At 36.7% G+C, this 21517-nt stretch overlaps 2 protein-coding genes across 6 annotated transcripts in view; both read right to left on the reverse strand.

Moving 5' to 3' along the window:
* LOC111142222 (solute carrier family 17 member 8) overlaps positions 1 to 1635 on the reverse strand; it is a 43250-nt gene extending 41615 nt beyond the window's left edge. For both annotated transcript variants that reach the window (XM_022495253.1, XM_022495252.1), the window contains exon 1: positions 1535 to 1635. In XM_022495253.1, coding sequence (XP_022350961.1) covers positions 1535 to 1635 — 101 coding nt within the window. The remainder of the gene's footprint in view (positions 1 to 1534) is intronic.
* A 14403-nt stretch (positions 1636 to 16038) lies between these two features.
* Positions 16039 to 21517, reverse strand: part of LOC111142247 (SCY1 like pseudokinase 2) — a 61008-nt gene continuing 55529 nt past the window's right edge. For 2 of the 4 annotated variants that reach the window (XM_022495291.1, XM_022495290.1), the window contains 4 exons: positions 20899 to 20965; positions 19845 to 19940; positions 18749 to 18868; positions 16039 to 17680 (listed from right to left, as the gene is read on the reverse strand). In XM_022495291.1, coding sequence (XP_022350999.1) covers positions 17036 to 17680; positions 18749 to 18868; positions 19845 to 19940; positions 20899 to 20965 — 928 coding nt within the window. In that variant the 3' untranslated portion in view covers positions 16039 to 17035. The remainder of the gene's footprint in view (positions 17681 to 18748; positions 18869 to 19844; positions 19941 to 20898; positions 20966 to 21517) is intronic. The other 2 variants (XM_022495292.1, XM_022495293.1) reach the window with 2 other exon arrangements.

A 21517-nucleotide genomic window follows, 5' to 3' on the forward strand; every position in this document is an offset into this window, starting at 1 on the left:
CCTATGTTTGGCTGGTTTATCCTGCTGTCAGCTAGGTTTTTATCTATACGTAATAATTCATTGTGGGCCTAATTGAAATCTTTTTTTTTTTAACATTTAAATTAATGACAGGCTAAACCCAGTTCTCTTACTATGAAAGTTCATCAAGAGTGATACAGTGCAGGGGCACCTGTGTGGCTCAGTGGGTTAAGCCTCTGTCTTTGGCTCAGGTCACGATCCCAGGGTCCTGGGATCAAGCCCTGCATCAGGCTCTCTTCTCAGTAGGGAGCCTGCTTCCCTCTCTCTGCCTGCTGCTCTCCCTCCTTTTGATCTCTCTCTCTCTCTGTCAGATAAATAAATAAAATCTTAAAAAAAAAAAGAGTGATACAGTGGAAATTTCACACTGACAAGGAGCCCCTGTGTTATAAAACCCAAGGAATGGAGTGAACCTCTGTGTGCCTAGAAATAGTCCCTTCCATGCTGAAGGTTTTTTTTTAATTTAAAGGATACCACGTAAAAGTTAAAAGGAGATACCAGATGGCATTTTCACTCATCAGGATTGGAAAGAGTCATTCAAACATATAAAAATCTTATCAAGAGTATTTTTCACATTTTTTTATATCAGAGAGTTTAAAGAAGTCATTTTACCTTGTGCCTAAGGACTGCTTATAAATTCACCTATAAAACCTAGAAAGGCTATGTCTATAAAAAACCACAGATTAAAAAGTCCCATCAAAAAAAAAAAAAAAAAAAAAGTCCCATCAATTCATTCATTTGTGGCAAACTCTCCTTCCAATAACAATGTATTTTACTTTTTTTTAATTTTTTTCAGTGTTGTATTTTACTTCTAAAAAAATGTTTATTTTTTGGTTTGGAAATGACCACATACATGCATTTATTCTAACTTCCAGCTATTAATTTCCATCTTAATACAAAGTGTTTCTATTTGGACAAAAACATTCACTTTAATGATAGTACATAATATTTTCTCACTGTAACCATGTAAGGTTTTTTTACTTAAATACTAATTTTTAAAGATACTTTCTTCAAACTATTGTGTAACTATTCTTTTCTTTCAAAACCAATCAGCAACCACCCTATATAGTTTATATAACAAGCTAAATACATATCCAATTTTCATTTGTAGTGAAAAATTCTTAAAAATTATTTCAACTAAAAGCATAACCATGTAACGGGGTTCCTGATTTTGGCATTATTATTGAATTAACAGGAAATATTATCTCCCTGTATCTTTTCTAATTCAATGCCAAACACACAATATGCAACATCACCATCTCTAGTAAGTACACATTCTGCCATATAAACAAAATGCCTGTCTTGTTATTTTCCTAATTCAATTCTATACTTTCGATGCATTTTTTTTTTAAACTCCAGGCATTGTGTGTTGGAGCCGGAAAGGACTCCAGAAGCCATCTAATCTGACCTACCCACTCCTTTTTAAAAATGTGGCTTTTAAAATATGAAGCAAATTCTTTCAAACATTGGCATTGTGAAACTACTCAGAAATAACCTGAAGTTTGCATTCAAACTTTACCTTTGTAAAATCCCCAATGAATCTCCGACGGCGTTCTTCACTCCTTCTTTTCCAGGTTTCAGAATTTTTTCTTTGAAGGTATCAAATGCTTTAAAAGGCATTTTGAATGGGTGAGGGAGACCTCCAAGCACTAACAGTTAAGTCTCAGAAACTGTCATCCTTCCTCATCTCCAGCGTGGGGACCACTCTGCTCTCCTCGATGAGTAGTACCCTGAAGTCAGTTCTCATGGAGGTAACTACTTAACATCAAAAAGGAGATGAAACCCAGCTCAGATATTCCAAGACGAGACACCCTTCCTAAATCCCTCCCCCCTCCCCCCAAAAAGAGAGGCCAAGTAGTGTCTGGCCAGGAGTTCAGTCCCTTGAAAGCCACAAGCTCAGCAGCAGCCTGTGACACTGTCTCAGGCAGCCACTCTCAGGCTGAGCACAGCCTCACTCCCTCCCTGGGGCTGCAGCTGGAGAAGCTGAAGTGGGCTCCAGCCCACGAGGTGTCCTGAGACCAGCAACAGCATCTGCAGCCTCTCTCCAGCCCCTCTGGCTGCTTCTGACCACATCCCCCTCCTGCCTCACTCAGCCAGTGGCTCTCACTGAGTGATCCTTTCCAAGGTGATGCTATAGTAACCGGCACAATACCTGTCCCTCAGCCGCTGGGGCTCATTAATGGGCTGTCAGCCAGAGCAGACACCCAGGTTGAAGTGAATGAAGCCTTTACAAGTCCTCAGCGTCTCTGAGGTCCAGCCTTACAGACAGGCTCTCGGCCACCACAGTATGCCTCATACGCCCCTCATGGGAGCCCTGAAGCGGTTTCTCAGCCAGACACTAGTGTGGACGTGGTCCTTGGAGGAACACTTGCATGCTCGAGTGCTAAATGCAAGTATCCAGGAAGGCATTTATTTGCTTCTGATGGACAGAGCAGGATCTCTCAAGGTACAGTGCGAGGGTCCATTGGGACCGCATAACGGAAGGTATCTGAGCCGGTCCTAGTACTTGCTTAGACCTCTTCACTGGTCCTCACTGTCCTCAGGAGAAATCCAAGTTCTTTATTACTTGTCATGGCTCACAAGGACCTCCACGGGACCTTGTTTCTTGTCACTTTGCTCTTCGTATCAGCCCTTCACTGAACTCATCGAGCTCCACGTAGGGGTTTGCTCAAGCTGTACCTTCTGCCTGTGGGTAACTCTCCACACCCTTCATCTGGGAAGTGTCAGGGGATTGTTAAGCCTCACCAAGACATCTCTTCCTCTAGTAACCCTCACAGACAAGGTGTCCCTCCTCCACACCTCCAAATCACCTGTCCTTTGCCCCAGTAGGCCCTGGCACATAGTGGAGTATAACATAAAGGGTTGTTGGACTGGGGTTAAAATATCATATGTTATGGGCAGCAGGTGACACCTTTGTAAATGATGCTGCCACAAAGAAACAGCTGTCATTAGCAAGGCTCCGGTGCTCTAACCTCCCAGCCTGCATACGCCTAACAGATCCTGTGCCACGGGCTCTCAGATTCCCCCAAAGGTCATGTCCACAGGACTGGTCACTGTCATTTGCAAGCTGCAAATGATCCTTCAAGTCTGATCCTTCTTCAAGATTTGAATTAAGTTATCTAAATCACAGCTGCATCCTTGGTAGATTAAATACTACTACCAATAATAACTATTATTATTATTATTATTATGGTTACTATTATATCAGGCTCTCTCTATGGCCCAATTCTGTTAAGCACGCTTCATATATTATCACAATCTTCCCAAGACTGCTTTGTGATTAGTAACTCATTTTTCCCAATTTCACTAATAGGAAACTGAGGCAAAGACTTGCCAGGTTTCAGATCCAAACAGCCTGGCTCCAGCTGTTCTCACCTGTCTCTCTTTGTGTTTCTCTCTCCTCCTCATCACACCCTCTGCTTTGCCTCCTCTGACTTTACCGAGGTATATTTTGTATATCATATAGTTCATCCATTTCAACTGGACAATGGTTTTCAATAATTTACCAAATTATGCAATAATGGTGGGTATTAGGTGCTTATGCTAAAGCACAAAGTAGATAGAATGTGTCTATCATCCCCCAAACATCCCTTATATTCACTGTTAATGCCCATCTCCCCCTCCCACTCCCAGTCCCAGGTACCCATTAATCTATTTTCTTTTCATATAAATGGAATCATACAATATATGCTCTCCTGTGCCTGGCTTCTTTCACTTTTGAGGTTTGCCACAGCTCCTATTAGCAGTTGTTACTTCTTTTTTTCTTTTCTGCAGAATATTTCAATATATGGACTTACCACATGATGCCTATCCATTGATCTGTTGATGGACATTTAGGTTGTTTCAAATTTGGGGTTATTATGCATAAAACTGTTAAGAATATACCCGTGCAAGTCTTTGCATGGACATAACTTTTCATTTCTCTTGAGTAAATACCAGGAATGAAATTGCTGGGTCATTTCATAGGTATTTGTTAACTTTTTAAGAAACTGCCAAATTATTTTCCAAAGTGGCTGCATTATTTTATGTTCCCACCAGCATGTATGAGGGCTCCCATTTCTGTACATCCTCACCAATATTTGCTATCTTTTTTAGTATAGCCATTCCAGTGGGTATGAAATGGTATCTCACGGTGGTTTTAATTTGCATTACCCTGACAACTAATGACATTGACCACCTTTCCATGTTCTTACTAACCATTTTTATGTCTTTTTTGGTGAAATTTCTATTCAAGTATTTTAACCATCTTTTCAATGAGATTTTTGTCTTATTATTGAAGTGTATATGTTTTCAGTCCTTTTTTAGATTATGTGTTTTGCAAATATTTTTTCTTGATCTGCCATTTGTCTTTCCATTTTCTTCATGCTATATTTTGAAGTACAAAAATGTTTAATTTTGAAGAGGTCCAATTTCAGTTTTTTCTTTTATAGACTGTGCATTTGTTTATATATCTAAGTGATCTTTGACTAATCTGAAGTCTAAAAGATTTTCTTCTATTTTTCCCCTACAAGTTTTATTGTTTCAGCTCTTATATTTAAGTCCATAATCATTCTGAGTTCATTTTTATATATGGTGTGAGGTATACATCTAAATCCATCATTTTCCATGTGGATATCCATTGTCCCAGCACCATTTGTTAGAAAGGCTATCCTGGATTAATTGTCTTGGCACCTTTGTCAAAAAGTCAGTTGAAAATAAAGATCTATTTCTGGAGTGTCAATTGTTTCTATTGATCTTCATGTCTATCCTTATGCCAGTATCACACTGTCCTAATGCACCTTAATAATAAGTTTTGAAATTGGGAAATTAAATCATTTGTTCTTTTTTTAAAAAATTGTTTTGGCTATTCTAAGTCTTTTACATTTCCATATAAATTTTAGAAGCAGCCTGTTAGTTTCTACAAAAATTCCTGTCAGCCCTGTGCTCTTAAAAGGATAGTTTCTGGCCACCAATCCTCAAGGCTGAGAATGCTAAGACCCCAGGACATCACACATACAATCACTTCACCAAGTCTTTACCTGTTTCCCAAAAAGCTTGCTCCTTCATCAAAAGCAAATACAATCACAAAATGATAAGCACACTCATTCGCTACAGAAAGCATCCACTGGCAGAACTTCTAACCCAATTCTTAGTCCCTAGATCCTCTAAGGTTACTTATCTCTTAGAGCACACAATGAAAGCACTACCAGACAAAGACCACATGAACCTCTTTCTGAAGGGTCAATGGCTGCTGAAAACACTAACCATACCTTAAAGAACTGGCCTTCATGTTGCTCATGAAACACACTTAGGTCTACAAAAGTTTCTTGGTGGTGATTTAGATGGTTGATAATGGTAATAACCTTTGTGGAGTAGTTTCTAGGTGTCAGACTTTAGGCACTCAACTCATGTAATCCCCACAATGACCCTCTGAGGTAGGTACAATTATTATGCCATCTACAGATGAGGAAATGGAGGCCAGAGAGATTAGGTAAACTTGCTCAAGTGCACACAACCAAGACACTAAACAGAGACAAGAGATGAACCCAGGAATTCTGCCATCAGAGCCAGCACTTTAAGCTTCCACACTAGAATTGTGGATAATAGAGACAAGAAAATATCAAGCCAGACTTTAAAGAATTGAGGTTTGTTTTATTCACCTGCTGTTTTTCTTGAAGGCCTACTATGTGGCAGGCCCTTCTGAGGCACTGTGAGAGGTTGAAATGGAAAGGCCTCTTGAAAAACAAAACCAACCACAAAATGAGTTCGTGCAGCACAGCAAGTGTATGGAGTTATGGGAGCACAGGCAAGGACACCTCACTTAGCTTGCTGATGGGGAACAGGAGAGGACTTCCTAGATGAGGGGTGTGGGAATGTTACTTTCCAGGGATGAGAGAATGAGGCAAACTAGGAAAAGAACACGTGGGAGCAAAGACTTACATGAGGGAGTATAGCATCTGAGGTAACTTGCATACTTTCAGAGTTGGGTGAGTGTGTACCATGTGGTAGAAAACAGCCAGAATGATGATCTTGAGCTTTCTATAACTCAACTGTTAAACATTGGATCCCCATCTCAAAACATCAGATAGTGTAAAGATACAGGAAATGTGTAGAATAGAACCTCCTGAGGGCCATGAAATGAAAGCTTTGTTTTGGGATATGTAGACTGAATGTTTATTAGAAAAGAGTTCACCCATCAACACATATTAGATGACTTCTTGGCATCCTGTATCAAAAAAGTCTCTTCCCTTAGACAAAATATTAACTCAGACCTCTTTAGAAATACTTGTTCAGATCACAGCAGGCTCTCATCTCTTCTGACCACTGCTGGATGGATCAGGGGTGAGCTCCTACACCCAGCTAAGGCAGTCAGATGCCAGATTCTCCTGGTAATTAAACTTTGGAATTGAAAGACTGCTAGTTAACTGTGCAGGACCCGGGGGCTGTAACTGTGGAGTGGCTACATTCCCTGTATGGACTGGAGATGCAGAGAACACTGGTCTTACAAAGAAAGGAATGAAACGGAATGAAACTTTATCAGGGTGAGTATGTCTCTGCTTATAACAACCTTCCAGTTCCTATTGGTCTGGATCCAGCTGTCCTTGGACCCTTGGGTTTCATGAAATACCCACACCCTTATAACAAATTGACCTTTTGTAGCCTGCTTTAGTTAAGACAGCTTCTGCTCCTCACAGATAAAGAACTTTGACTATTGCAATGGGTTAAAACCCAAATCCTGTAATGCCAAGACTGGCTCTACCTACACGATACAGGAAGATTCACTGTCCAGTTTAATAAGAGGTAGGATTTCTAGTCCCCAACAGTGAAAAGAGTAGAGCTTGTGGCCTGGTTGTGAGCTGACGTTCTAATCTACCTGGGATGGGTATATGGGGTGGGGTGGGTAAGCAAATGAATTCTAAACAACCTGAAGATAATTATTCAAGAACATAATTTCATCAAATCCAATCAAAGTGTTTGGTGGAGAATTTTAACCAGGCTTAGAGCTAATGACCAAGTTATTCACCTTTTCAGATAAGAAACTTCATATGGAAACAATGGTAATGAAGAAAACTAATCATCTTGAGGTCCCTTCTCTCCTGAATTCTGTGCCAGCTTTTCCAGCCAATCCCTTTCTCCACCCCAACTCCACACTCCTCCTACCCATCCTCCATTACATACTGAGACCAGCATAAAAATTTCTTTTTTCCAGAACCTCTCTCAACTTTTTACAATTTATAATTATATTGTTGATAACTATCAGTACTAAGCAGAATGTATATAAAACGATTTTTTTGTTACACTTTCATATTTAACATTCATTCTTTTATTAATAGTCAAGGTTGTATACAAAGCAATTTCAAATATCTCACTTGATTCTCACAACAACCCCTGGAACAGGTATGGATATCAAGACTCAATTCTGCCCAAGGCAATCTGGCTAGTAGAATGTGTAGAACCAGGGGTAGGTCCTTACACCCATTTCCTGAGCTTGTAATACCATAGTACACAGTACATTGTGATCCCATAATCCTACTGTGCGTACTGAAGATTGCCTTTAACATAACTCAGGAAGGTGTGCTCAAAATCTTGGTATCTTTAAAAACATCATTGAGGGGCACCTCAATGGGTAGCTCAGTCCACTAAGTGTCTGCCTCTTGATTTCTGCTCAGGTTACTCTCTGCAGGTCTTAACATCAAGTCCCAAGTCAGGCTCTACACTGAGCATGGAGCCTGCTTAGGATTCTCTCTCTCCCTCTCCATCTGCCCCTCCCCCCTCTTTTGCTCTCTCTTAAAAATGAATATAAATTATACCTCTAAAAGTAATAAAACGCTATACGTTAAATTGAATGTAAATAAAAAATTAAAGGGGCACCTGGGTGGCTCAGTTGGTTAAGTGCCTGCCTTCAGCTCAGGTCATGATCCTGGGGTCTTGGGACTCAGCTCCACATTGGGCTCTCTGCTCAGTGGGGAGCCTGCTTCTCCCTCTCCCTCTGCCTGCCCCCCTGCTCATGCTCTCTTGTGCACACTTTCTCTCAAAATCTTTTAAAAAAAAATGTTAATTAAAGATGGATGAATGAATGAACAAACATCATTGAGCACCTAATGATAGGTAATCTTGTGCAGCTACTGTGGAAATTTTAGAAATAAATAAAATTGGGTGTTGATTTTTAAAATTACATCCTGTGTTGTTGGCTTTCACTATAAAGTTCCACCAAAAAGTAGGGCCAACCAATAGTAAAGTCAAGAGAAATTGACATAAAACACTGATGTACTAGCCCCTATATTAAGACTGCAACTTTCTACCAAAGTGTGGTAACATATCCTTTCTAAGGTTAATGGGAACCTTTGGCCCATTCTATAGTAATTGCTTCCTTATCTATCTTTGTGACTTGAGTTTCTTGATATTTTATTTTCACAAAGTAGAATGATAAAGTATATGCAAAAAGTAGAATAACCAAATAGATATTGTCTCCATTTTGCAAATCAGGAAACTGAGGCTGAAACTCAGTAACTCGTTCAAAGTTACAGTTTTTGGAGGAGCCAGGATTTAAACAAATCTGATTACAAATGTTCATTATGCCCTGCTGATTCAGGTCCATCAATAAAGCATTGTCGGTCCTATTATATCACAACTCACTCTGAGTTGGGTACTAGAATTCAATTAATTTGGCTCTATGTTCCTAAATCATAGAACAACATTTTATACCCTTATTAAATAAAATACATCTCCATATACTTTGCAAACATAAGGTTGCATATTTGGACACCCTGGAAACATACCCAATTCTATTTTTGGTTCATCAATGTAATTGCCTAAATATTTGGTGTCATTAATTTTTTCCCAATTAATGAAAATTTAAAAGAAAGTCAAATAATCAAAATAGAGAAAGACCGGATGCCCATATAGCATGGAATAATTTCTAAGTGTTTCACATTTTTCATAAAAGAATTTACTCATGACATAAATTCCTTGTATTTATGAAGCACTTTTAACTTCATTCTTAACTGCTTCTTTGCTCTTTATAACTATCTAGAGGACCAGCTTGGGCAGACCACCCCACTTTACTGTTAAAGCCAATAGCATGGGGAAAACTAATGATATACTTTGTTCTTTTGAGGTACTGAGCAGGATTGCACTTGAAGTCATACCCATATATTCATCTGCTAGCTATCCTGAATGCCTTTAACAAATTACCTACCATTTCATCTTAAAGAATCCCATTCCCCACAGCCCCCAGCACAAGACAATTATCAATTATCAGCTCTGTCTTCTGGCTGTAAAGACAAAAGAATTTATTTTTCTTTAACAATATGTTTTGTCTGGACACTTTTGAGTATATATTGGCTCAGACTCAGTCTGATATCCCTATTTGTAAGTAATTGGGGGAAATACTGGTTCATTTCATCCATGGAAACACTTTCCAGCTCTGCTTTACACACAATGGATGGTGACTTGAAAAAAAGATTCAATAGCTTAGGTTGTGTCCAAGGCCCAAATATCCTAAAGATCTGATAAATTAGCAAATACAGTTGCATCATAACAAGGCAACCTGAAAATGTAAGGAGAAATCAAGATCAGAGAGGATATTTTGAAGAATTTTTCACCATCTTCTCTTTCAACTTCAGACAGAACTCAGAATGTCCACATAATTTCAATATATGGAGCGGCTAACAGGGTTCATATTTAGGATATAAAGAATCAAGATGAAACAAACCTACACACCTTGGATGCATATTTCTTGTGAGGTCCTATCCTTCTTATAAATTCAATACTAGAAGACAAATACTCTTAGCAATCTATCACAGCAGGCTGGTGTTCAAAAAAAAAAAAACCATACCTGCAAAAGTGCCGAGCAGACCATTAATTGGGAGACAGTGACATCTTCTGGTAGTTTATGACAAAATACATTTATGCCGGACATTTTTTCCCCTGGAAACCAGCTGTTGTTTTAAAGGAATAGATTTACTTACCTATTTAGTATACCTTTATTATACCCATAGGTGCAAATTCTTTAATTTCTGAAATGAATGAAACATAAATTAGCTAAAAAGGACATTATAGCTCATTTACTTGCTCCTTGCCTTGTCATCCCTGGGTTCATCTAATACAGAAGGTTTTAAGCAGCCAATGTTCATTCTACTTTTTCTGGTAATCAAAGTCATTCAAACACTTTCCTTAATTCAAGCAATTTCAGATAATCTTTTCTTAATAAAGATTTTACTTATTTATTTGCCAGAGAGCGGGGAGAGCGAGAGAGGGAGAGAGAGAGCACACAAGCGGGGGAGGAGCAGGGGGAGCTACAGAGGCAGAGGGAGAAGCAGGCGCTCTGCAAGCACAAAGCCCAATGTGGGACTCAATCCCAGGACTCTGGGATCATGACCTGAGCTGAAGGCAGACACTTAACCAACTGAACCACCCAGGCATCCCTGTCTTCATATAATCTTGTAATTCCAAAAAACCTGCTCCCTATTCCTCTCCACAGTGTATACAGCTTAATTTGGGAAAATGTGATACCTAAAGTAATCATTTGATAGCATCAAAAACAATTTTAAAAGGGCAGCATAAACAACTCATTGTAAGCATGTTGGGGGGTGGGGAAGGTAGCATCCAAGGTTGACCTCATGTCCCATCTCTTGAGGAAGCCTTCCTCACTCCTAGTCTAGGTTGGGCTTGTCTCCTATGTACATCTGTCATGTTACTGTCCTATAATTGTCTGCTTACTCAGCTATCTTTGTAACTACAGTGCAAATTCCTTGAGGGCAAGGCCTATATCTCATTACTATTTGTGTCCCAAAAATCTCACTTTGCCAAACCTATAACCTATTTTTTGAAGAATGCATTCAAACTATCCTAGGTGAGGTATCTGTTCTTCATTCAAACAGATATTATTTTAAAGGCCTATGTCCGTCATTAGAAGATGAGGATATCTATTGAACACCTACTATGTGCCTGAAGCCTTGCCAGGTGCTTCATACACTTTTACTTCATTTAATCCTAATAACCCTGTAAAGCATGATCCTCATTTTATAGCTGGGAAAACTATCTGTGGTCAGCTAGTGAAAGACGCAAGATTTAAATTCATTCATTCTATTTATACACTTATTCCAAAATGATCATTTCTAAAGAAATGATACAAAACTGCAAAGAAAAAAAAGGAAATCAAAACAAAGGAGAAGGCATAATTTAAAAAATCAGAACCAGAAGGTAAACACTAAACAGTGCATACTATTAACACACTACATTTGCTACAAAGTAGACTACAAATTGGCTGAACTTTCCAGCTCTTTATATGTGATTTCTCACATTATTCAGAGACATTCTTTTAAAGATAAGGGCAAACCAGTTACTTAGAAGCACCTTTACTCCTGAACTGAAACCTGAAATTTCTCCTGTGGGTCCTCAAAGAAGGCATCATATGTTAGTGAACCATCGTCATCCCTGGCATTAATTTAAGTTTCACAATGCAGTCCAAAGCTAAGTGTGGTAAAGGAACTTGATGTGTAGCCAAAGGTGCCCCAGACAAAAAGTCTCTGAAGGGGGCTTAATTTCATTCACAATTTCAAAGAGAAATGGACTGGTTACTCAATTTTTTGGCCTCTTCCATAAATATTTCTCCAAAATGAGATTTTGAATGTTGGGCAAGGGTTAGATGTTGTTCTCTGACAAGTACTGGGGGCCCATGCAGCATATAATCACTGGTGCTGGAAGAGAAAAGGACATCCCTTCTGAAAGTAGAGCAGCCTAACAAGGCTATTGCTCTAGGGAGAGGCCTTTCCCCCTTTCCACACAAGTGATCTTCAGAGTACCTACTGTTAGAGACAAGATTTTCTTAAAAACAAGTTTGGATCTGTTTCAACACATGAACAAATGTATAATCATGCCACCTCCATACAGCATGAATGCTATTGTTTTAGCTTGAAAAATTTTTAAAAAGCATATACCAAAAAACCCCAACTTTATCTGGGTTTAAAGTCCTACACACTCTGTATGCTTCTAGTGTGGCTCTGAAAATGCCCTGTATTGGACTTTTGTTTCATCGTTGCATTTAGAAAAACTGGCAAGCTTCAGGACAGAGACTTAGAAGAGACCTATATGAATGCTGATTCCTACCTTCAAACTTTAGATATTAAAGTCTCAGTCTCGACTTACTTATATGGAAGTCCAAACACTGACTTTCCTAGCAACCGAGGCCAACCTACAAAGGAACGTGTACAAGAAGATGGAAAATGCAAAAAATTGGAACTGCATCAAATAAGTATAGTTAAAGTAGCTAAACCATATCTCTACTATGAGCACATTTCAAAAGAACTTTTAGGAAATCAAGTTTTAATATAGGCTAGGTATATATAATCAACCCCATTATCCCTTTTGTTAGCAGCATACATATATATCCTATATGTATGGATATGTATGGCCTAGTAACAACATAGTTGTCAAATCACCAAGTTGTATACTTGAAACTAGTGTAACATTGTGTCAACTTTATAGTTCAATTAAAAAAAATTTAATATTTTAAAATTCTAAAATAAAATGGCATAGTAGATTCAGGAGTCTATCAGTGAGGTTGAGGCCAGGAGAGAATCCACACCAGGTATCTGAATGGGGAAATGCAAATAAAGTAATTATTATCCAGAAGGTGGTTAACTAATTAAAGGGATAAAAGAGAACTCTAACCTTAGAGTACAGAAGTAGCAATTGCAGAAATAAGCAGGTACTTCTAGGCTGAGAGAAAGTGAAAAAAAATTAAGGAACTAAAGCCAGCTACCTGATGGAATGGCTGAGTTGTCAGGGAAGCAGCCCACTGGAGCTGCTCCGAAGGAACAGTAAGGTTGGGAGAGCCTCACCAGGGTGCAGCTGGAACTCTCGGGCTGGGGCTGCTGAGCTCCTATGGTCAGTTAAAATAGAGAATTGGGACTCGGAAGAGACATACCTTCTTGCTGCTCCTGCTTTGCAGAGCCACTTGAGGGCCCTCTATAAGGAAGCCTAACGTTCTGCCAAGCTGTCCAAAGAGACGAGTTTATAGGGTCCAGCTGCAGCATCACAAAGCAGGGCAGAAAAGGATGCGTTCGGAGCTGGGAAAGAGTTAAGTTGGTAGGTGCCATGATTCACTCTCATGGCTACTCAGTTTCTATATACACCTACACTATGTAATAGACTGCTACTAGCAACATGTGGCTACTGAGTGCCTGAGTTCAGCGAAAAATATACACCATAAAATAAACACCAGGGCTCAAAGACTAGGTACAAAACAAAATGTAAAGTATCTCATTAAATTTTATATCAATTCTATGTTGAAATACTTTGGCTTTATTTACTTAAAACATGTTATTACAATTAATTTCACCTATTTTTGCTTTTCAATGAGATTACTACAATATTTTAAATTATGCACATGGCTCGCACCACAGATAGTTAAATACTTTCTTGAGTGGCTGGAGAAACTTGGCTGCTTTGGACAGAAAAAGTTTCTAATATCCACCAAGCTCCATTTTGATGAAATGTTTTTTCCCACTGTACCCCGCCCCCAAGGTTATGTGTTTTAATTCTGCTACATGTCTGGGTACTGCAAGGAGCACTAACCCGGCTCCCCCAGACCTCCTTACCCACAATTCAGAGAAGCAGAGAAGCTGATTTTGACCACAAACTTTGTTTTGTTGTCTCCCTCTCCTTCCTCAATGCCAATTTTTTCCAACATAAATATACATAGAATCAAATGAGTACTGAACACATCACTGCGACACAGAATAGTCTCAACAAAAGCAAATCCAGAAGAATTCGTAAAATAAGGGATATAAAGCATGCAACATGGTAGAGTATCAGATTGCATATTAGGGGGAAAAAAAAATAAAAACTAGCTTCTATTCCTGGCTCTAATCTCCTTGGGTGAGGCCATATAAGTATGGTCCTCTATTTCTACATCTCCTTGGAAAAAGGGCTGAATCACTCCAACTTTATTCAAGTTACATCATGAAATTCTTTTAGAGATTGTAAAGATGTGTGTGTGTGTGTGTGTGTGTGTGTGTGTGTGTGTGTGTGTGTGTTTTAATGAACAGGATAGAATAAAAAATCAGAATATACCACATGTATTAAAGACATTTTCTTAAACTTTTGTTACTGGTTTGCAACATAAGTTATATGACTTACTGAGTGTCAGTTACAGCTTGAAAGCCACCAACGTAGATGATTTCTTCAAATCCTATATAGTTTAAATTCTCACCGATTCATCTTGCTCAAAAATTATTTCAAGACCAGTAAATCACAAAGCATAAAATCACAACTTAATATGGAGATTTTTATCAAAGCTAAAATTTATTTGGTGCATACTCTGTGCTATCAGGTATTTTCACATATACCTTTTCTTTTAATCTTGTAAAAGCAACCATGTGAGGTATTTTACAGGCCAAAAAAATAACAAAAACCTACTTCCTCAACTTGTTCAGGTGAAAAGAAGAGTTATAAGCATTCCAAAATAAAAACAAAAACAAACAAAAAACAGCCAAGTACACAGTCCATTTCCATCTCCTTTTATATATCTTCTCACACATTTTAGCATGAGGAGACTAAGAAACCAACTCAAATAAAGGGAATCCTTCTGGTCATTTTCATCTACAGGTACTTTTTAAGCCACCAACTTTCTACCTAAGGACCTTAAGGGATTAAATGCTGTCAATATCTGAAATAATTTTAAAGTGATCTAATATTTTGAAAAATTTGTTCCCATAGAAATACAAGCCTAAAAAAAGGGCACTATATTTTTTCAGATGTTATTTATTTTTTTATTTACTTACTTACTTACTTATTTCAAGTAAGCTGTATGCCCACTGTGGGGTTCAAACTCACAAACCTGAGATCAAGAGTCGCATACTCTACTAACTGAGTCAGCCAGGCACCCCTCAGATGTAATTTCTCAACAGGCAATGGTACCAGTTCAACTGATGGAAAAGATTTAAACATCTTCAAGAAAACAGAAGAAGTGTAGGAAAAAATTTCTAAAAATGTAGCACCATTACTTCAATGAATTAGCAAATTTCAAGACATGAAAATTACCTAAGAATTATGTATTTTTTCAAATAATCTATGTTTATATTTAGAAGTTCAACTTGTATGTTGTTATATTCAGCTTTCCTTCTAATTAGGAGCTCAACACTGACATCAAGTTATTTTACAAAATAAAAAGCAATTTCCTAACAGTGACTACTAACTTGTTACTAAGGAAATTCTTCAACATTTGGCATTTATTCCAAATGCAAACTTTTCTCAAGAGAAATACTAATATTGTGTTACAAACAAGACAGATAACCTGGTCAAGGTGTGAATGTATTTCACAAAAAACATGTGATCTTCCTAGTGCCTTTTATTTCTTGTATAAATTTCCTCAACATTCTTATGAATCTTTTTTCTAAAACCATATAATAACAAAGTACAGGTCATACAGAAACCAGATGTAAAGCTGACCTTTTATTTTTTTAAAGTATCCCCTTACTGAATAATGCCAGCAATATTATCACAAAATTACATTTTATAATCAAGTAATGTATACTCAATGTATATTTTTAGTGTGTGTGTGTGTGTGTGTGTGTGTGTATGTGTGTGTATCAATATATATATGTATCAATGACACACTAAACTTCATATGATTTATTTTAAATGATTGCTGGTTTTGGAGACTTAAAAACCACAAACTCTATGGCAGCAACGATAATGCATATATAGTTCTCTGAAAGATCATTTTTAAATTATTACATAATGGTGAAATATAATTTAAACAAAATACAAGTAACATTTACAGCATAAGGCTTTGTGGTTGAACAATCAGCACATCAAAGAAAAGTATCAGAGAAAGGCTTTAAAAAATAAAGCATGTTTCCTGTTAGAAGAATTTTGTCTTTCTTAAAAATGGCTAACTGTGCACATAAAAATGCAAACAAAAGGTTCCTAAAATTTCTAGAAAACAATTAAACTTTAGTTGCAGTAATTGATGAGATCAGACTTTACCATGATGACCTGAAAATTAATCTGTTGGTAACGAGAAGATACAACTGCTCATTTTTAGAGAAGTAAAGTTTATTACATTTGAAACAATACAGCGGAAATCTCAAAAGTTTACTCATTAAATATAGTTTCTTACAAATATCCTTTTGAAAATGCAATTCATATATGCTGCAACCTCAGAAGTTTGAATTCAAAATGAAATATGAAGGCAAGAGTCAGGGAAATCACATCAGAGGGCTTTGTCAAATATCTGTACAAATCAGGACATATTCTTCTGTCTGTGATATAGTAGGAAAGAAAGTGATTCTAAATATATCCAAGTAAATGCAGAAAAATACATTACTATTTGAGGCAGACCATGCTAAAACATAATTTACAATGATTAGTTTGCATTTAAGATGGTTAATAATGCCTTTAGTTTGAACCAATGAAATCAACATTAAGTGAAATTTTGCAGTATTTGCTCAGTCTTTTGTATTGAACATTAGTTAATCCGAAAAGTAAGTAAGATTGGAAAGAGCAAGCGACCTGATCCTTTTCGTTAGGTTTATCATTATCTCACTCAGTCATACTAAATGCAAACAAATCAATGGAGCATCAAGACTTTTCACACATTAAAATGAAGACAAATGACTTGTGAAGGCAGACTGTGTACCATGTAGTATTTAACATATGAATATTGCATTAACCATCAACTCAATTTTTTAAATAAAACAAGATTTACAAGCTAAAATAAACATTTGATTAAAAAATTCTGCTATTCAAGATACTCAGGTGTCTTTTTTCTCTTTGAGATTGGTAAGGGTTGGGTCTTTTAAAAACTTGAAGAGGAGGTGGTAAGAGGAAAAAAAATCCTCAATGCTTTTAAAAACTCAGCTGTTAAGAAGTCCATACAACTACTATGCTGGCGTGGAAACAAGGTGTTTTCTGTCACAGAACCATCCACTTCCCCATAGAAGTAGTTCCTCCAAGCCAACTATATAAAGATGTAAATCAGCTCACCCATGATTAAAATTGAAGTAATTCTTCAAAAATAGAGCAAGACACCTCACCCAAAAAGATCTTTTAAGTCATTGCTAGCTGAACTGCTATTGGTCATAGTAGTTGGCGGCTGTGCAAAGTTCTGCGGGTTAAAGAAAGGATTAGCCTGCACACCAAAGGCAGATTGTCCTATCATATTCATCTGTGTTCCTATTACTGAACTGCCCATACCTGGAGACCCCTGTGGTGGTATAAATTGATTAAGCCACTGATTTGGTTTCTGTTGTGACAACTGGTTCATGCTAACTTTGGGTTTTTGAGGGCCAAAGAGATTATTAAGAGCAGACATATCTGTGGGTCTTTGTTGAGTCGGCTTTGCACCAGCAGGAGGAACACTCACAGCACTGAAGTTTGGCAAAGTGGAAGGTGTTCCCAGTGTCATCTTGGTGACTCCAGGTGTGCTTGGGCTACCGAATAAGTTCTGGTTTGTATTAACCGGCATGCTGAATCCTGAAGTCTGAAAGCCCATGTTAGCATTTAAGCCGTTGGTCAAATTTCTCTTGGTATTATCAATTGGTGTAGAAAACATCATGCCAAGGCCCATGGAAGGAACAGAAGTGAAGGTACTTGAAGCAGAAATTTTAGGGGTACTAACAGAAAGGCTGGTCAAAGACGACATGTTATCCATCAATGTATCTGTCAAGTCCTTAGTCTGAAAAATATGAGGGAATTACTTTATCTCCAAGATTTCTAAATTAATTAAAGTCAATAAATGACAAGCTAAAATCAAGCTCAACAGTCTATACCAAATTAGCAAACCACAGCCTACAGGCCAAGTCCAGCCAGCCACATATTTTTATATGGTTTTTATAGATGAACACTGAATTGAACATGAACACTGAACAAGAAACCAAACTATAATCAACTTGAGGACAGGGAACACTAAATTTAAATTCCAATTAAATAAAATGCTGGCCTCCCCCACTGCTCCCCAAAATAGAAATATGTTCTTCTCTCATTGGTATATCTGTATTGCAAAAAGGATACTCTTATTACTTTTATATTTTGAATTATATCACAATTTTGTGGAAATTTGTTTTCTCTATTCTTACAAAAGTACCTAGAAAATAGTTTTTATTTTGCCTCTTGCCCCACAAAGATTTTCCTCAGAAGAAGAATCTTCGTGATCAGGAGATAACAAAAAATAATTTAAAGATCACTTTTAAGATAAAGTTATTTCTGCAGCCAGTAAGAGTATAAACTCTCTACAGGCAGGAACTTAGAACAGTGCCTGAAACATAACAGGAAATAAATACTGGTCAGGACATATAGGCAAGTATTCCTAAATCAAGTAACAGACAGACCTAACTATAACTGAAAAGCCAAAAATTTAAAATTACTTTTTGCTCAAAAATACATAGATGCATAAACATAATATTCCTGATCATTTCAAGGTGAACAGAGTTACTTAATACTATTAAATCTAGTATTTTTTAAGAAACCCTCTTATTCATGTAACTTTCTCTTTATTGGTAACAATCACTATCATAAAACATTGTATCTTAATCAGACTATTGAGGAGTTGTTAGAAAATCCTTTCTGCCCATACTTCTTAGAAACTCCATTACTGAAGTATTCTTTGAAATATAGTTTTATACAAACACTAGTAGGTAGAATAAGTTATATACTTACTTCTTCAGTACAGTATGCTTGAAGTCATGCAAAAGTATAACCTGAAATTAAGTATGCTTGAAATTATGCAAAAGGAATGAATTCTGACCTGTTTGACTGGAGCAACAGGTGTGTGTACTTGGGGTTTAAGAGGCTGCTGGCTTTTCAACTTCTGTGCCTGCTCCTGTTCTTTTGCTAATTTTTGTTTTTCTTCAAGAGTAAGAGACGCCTCAAAATGAAACAAAATAAAGTATCAACTGGCGACTTGGTAATTTCACTTGTAAAACAGAAAATGTCTTTTTTTGTAAAGTATGTCTTGGTATGTTTGACAATACCAAGTAGTTTGCAAGCTACTCTTGCACTAATGATTGCCACAGGTAAATTATATTTTGAATTATTATAATATTCAACTTTAGGTAGAAACAAATCTCTGCTAAAATACTTCCTTCCAGTATAAAAAGTTATTATTTTAATACCATTCATCAGACTGACCTTTTTCCAAACAAGGGGAATATCATTTAGTGGTTTTATTTCACAAAATTGGGAGACTCTTGTTCAACTCTAATCTATCTTCAAAAATATTTTAGGAACTAAACAAAAAGCTAAGGAAAACATAAAGAGCTTCTTTCACTGCTAATTTCTGAATCAAATTTGACATTTATCTTTTTCTTTTATCAACCTTGCTAAACTATAAGCTCACAGTGTGTTCTTACAATTTTGTAAACCCAATGCCCAGTAGCTTTGCACATATAGGTTCTAGTATTTATCAAATGAACAGAAGAAAAGTTGCTCCCTGCAGAAATTCAAACTTGACATATTTATTATAATGAATACTAACCAATACTTCAACTACAAAGTATCATTTTACAATTTATCACTGAAAATCAGAAGCAGAGAAGAAACACACTTCTTTATCAAGAAGTGTGACTGGCAAAGTGCAGTAGAAAGGACAAAGAAGGCAGGCAATCTAGAAATATTACCACATGGGAGGCTGTGTAATAAAGGAAGTTAAAATTCTCAAGTCTGTTTATTCTCAATGTGAGTCAGGTCATGTTTCCATGATAATTTTTAAACTTCATAAAGATTATTAAAGCATGCTTCCTGTTAAAATGCTAAACAGTAGTATTTCCCAACAAAAATCTGTAGTTTATAGGAAGTCCTATAATATAAATCAGTGCATTATAAGAACAAGTAAAGAAACTTACTCTTTTATGCTTATTCTGTAACCCATCCTCTTTATTTTCTGATTCACTGCCAGTCAGAAAGTCTGCTCCAATGTTGTTAAAGACTTTGTCAATCTGCTGAAAAAGAAAAATGTCAACCATTTGAATGACATCAAAAAACTGTGATTTTACACTTAAAAAGCAAAAGCCCCTCAGATGAAGCACACTGTCAAACTCTTTTTACAAAAATTAAAATGATCTAAATAAACTACCTTGTGACCCAGCAATTGCATTACTAGGTATTTATCCAAGGAATATAAAAATACTGATTCAAAGGGGCACACGCACCTCAATGTTTATAGCAGCACTATCAACAATAGCCAAATTATGGAAAGAGCCCAGATGTCCATCAACTGATGAATGGATAAACAGGTGGTATATTTGTACAATGGAATATTGCTCAGCCATCAAAAAAAATGAAATCTTGCCATTTGTGATGACGTGGATGCATAAACATCATATCTCTGATCGTTTCAAGGTGAACAGAGTTACTTAGTACTATTAAACCTAATATTTTTTAAGAAACCCTCCTGTTCATATAACTTTCTCTTTATTGGTAACAGTCACTATCATAAAACATTATACCTTAGTCAGGCTATTGAAGAGTTGTTGGAAAATTCTTTCTGCCTATACTTCTTGGAAACTGCATTACTGAAGTATTATAAACATAATGCTAAGTGAAATAAGTCAGAGAAAGACAAATACCGTATGTTTTCACGCATATGTGGAACTTACAAAACAAAACAAATGAATATAGGGGAAGGGAAAGAAAAACAAAATAAGTAAAAACAGAGGGAGACAAACCAAGAGGCTCTTAACTACAGAGAATAAACAGGGTTGCTGGAAGGGAGTGGGGAGAGGTTAAATGGGTGATGGGAACTAAGGAGGGCACTTGATGTAATAAGCACTAGGTGTTGATATACAACTGATGAATCACTAAATTTTACTCCAGAAACCAGTATTATACTATATGTTAACTTGAATTTAAATAAAATCTTAGAAGTAAACAGATAAATAAATAATCTAAATATCTTACCTGAGACCCAACATTTGTAGCCTTTGTCTCCTCAGAAGCATTCATTTGATTTCCTATATCCAAAGATCTGCAGGAAAGTTGAATTATGACAAAGCAATAAAAAGAAATGCTTATTTTTGAAATACTCATACTAAAAACAGTTCATCCGTATGTTTTTTTTAAATTATTTACTATAATTAATGTCTGCTTGCCCCAAAGAAGTAACATTGCATATACAAGTCTTTTTTTTTTTAATTTCATATTTGATATTTACTGGAGAATTCACTTAGTGTGTCATAAAACCAGGAAAGCATGATTCTTACTGTCAGAGAGCTCATAGCTCACTGAGAGACAAGGTATGACATGAGGAACTTGATGTGATTAAATTCAGAATCTGATTTTCACAATAAAGGCTATAATCACTATGATGAACTAGATCTAGGCCCTTGAAAAATAGGTAAGATTTAGATGGGAAAAAGAAAAAAAAAAGTTCATTTACGCCTCAAGTATAAATATTAGATATTAAATTTTTCTTATAAATTTTTAAACATTATTTATCTGGTTCTTATGTTAATAGTCAATCCATCAAACAACATAAATATATACATCACAGAATATTAGAACATACAAAGGGCTATTT

The sequence above is a fragment of the Enhydra lutris genome, unplaced genomic scaffold, assembly GCF_002288905.1.
Source record: "Enhydra lutris kenyoni isolate GAN:26980312 unplaced genomic scaffold, ASM228890v2 scaffoldscaffold7, whole genome shotgun sequence".
In the NCBI taxonomy this organism is placed as follows: Eukaryota; Metazoa; Chordata; class Mammalia; order Carnivora; family Mustelidae; genus Enhydra; species Enhydra lutris.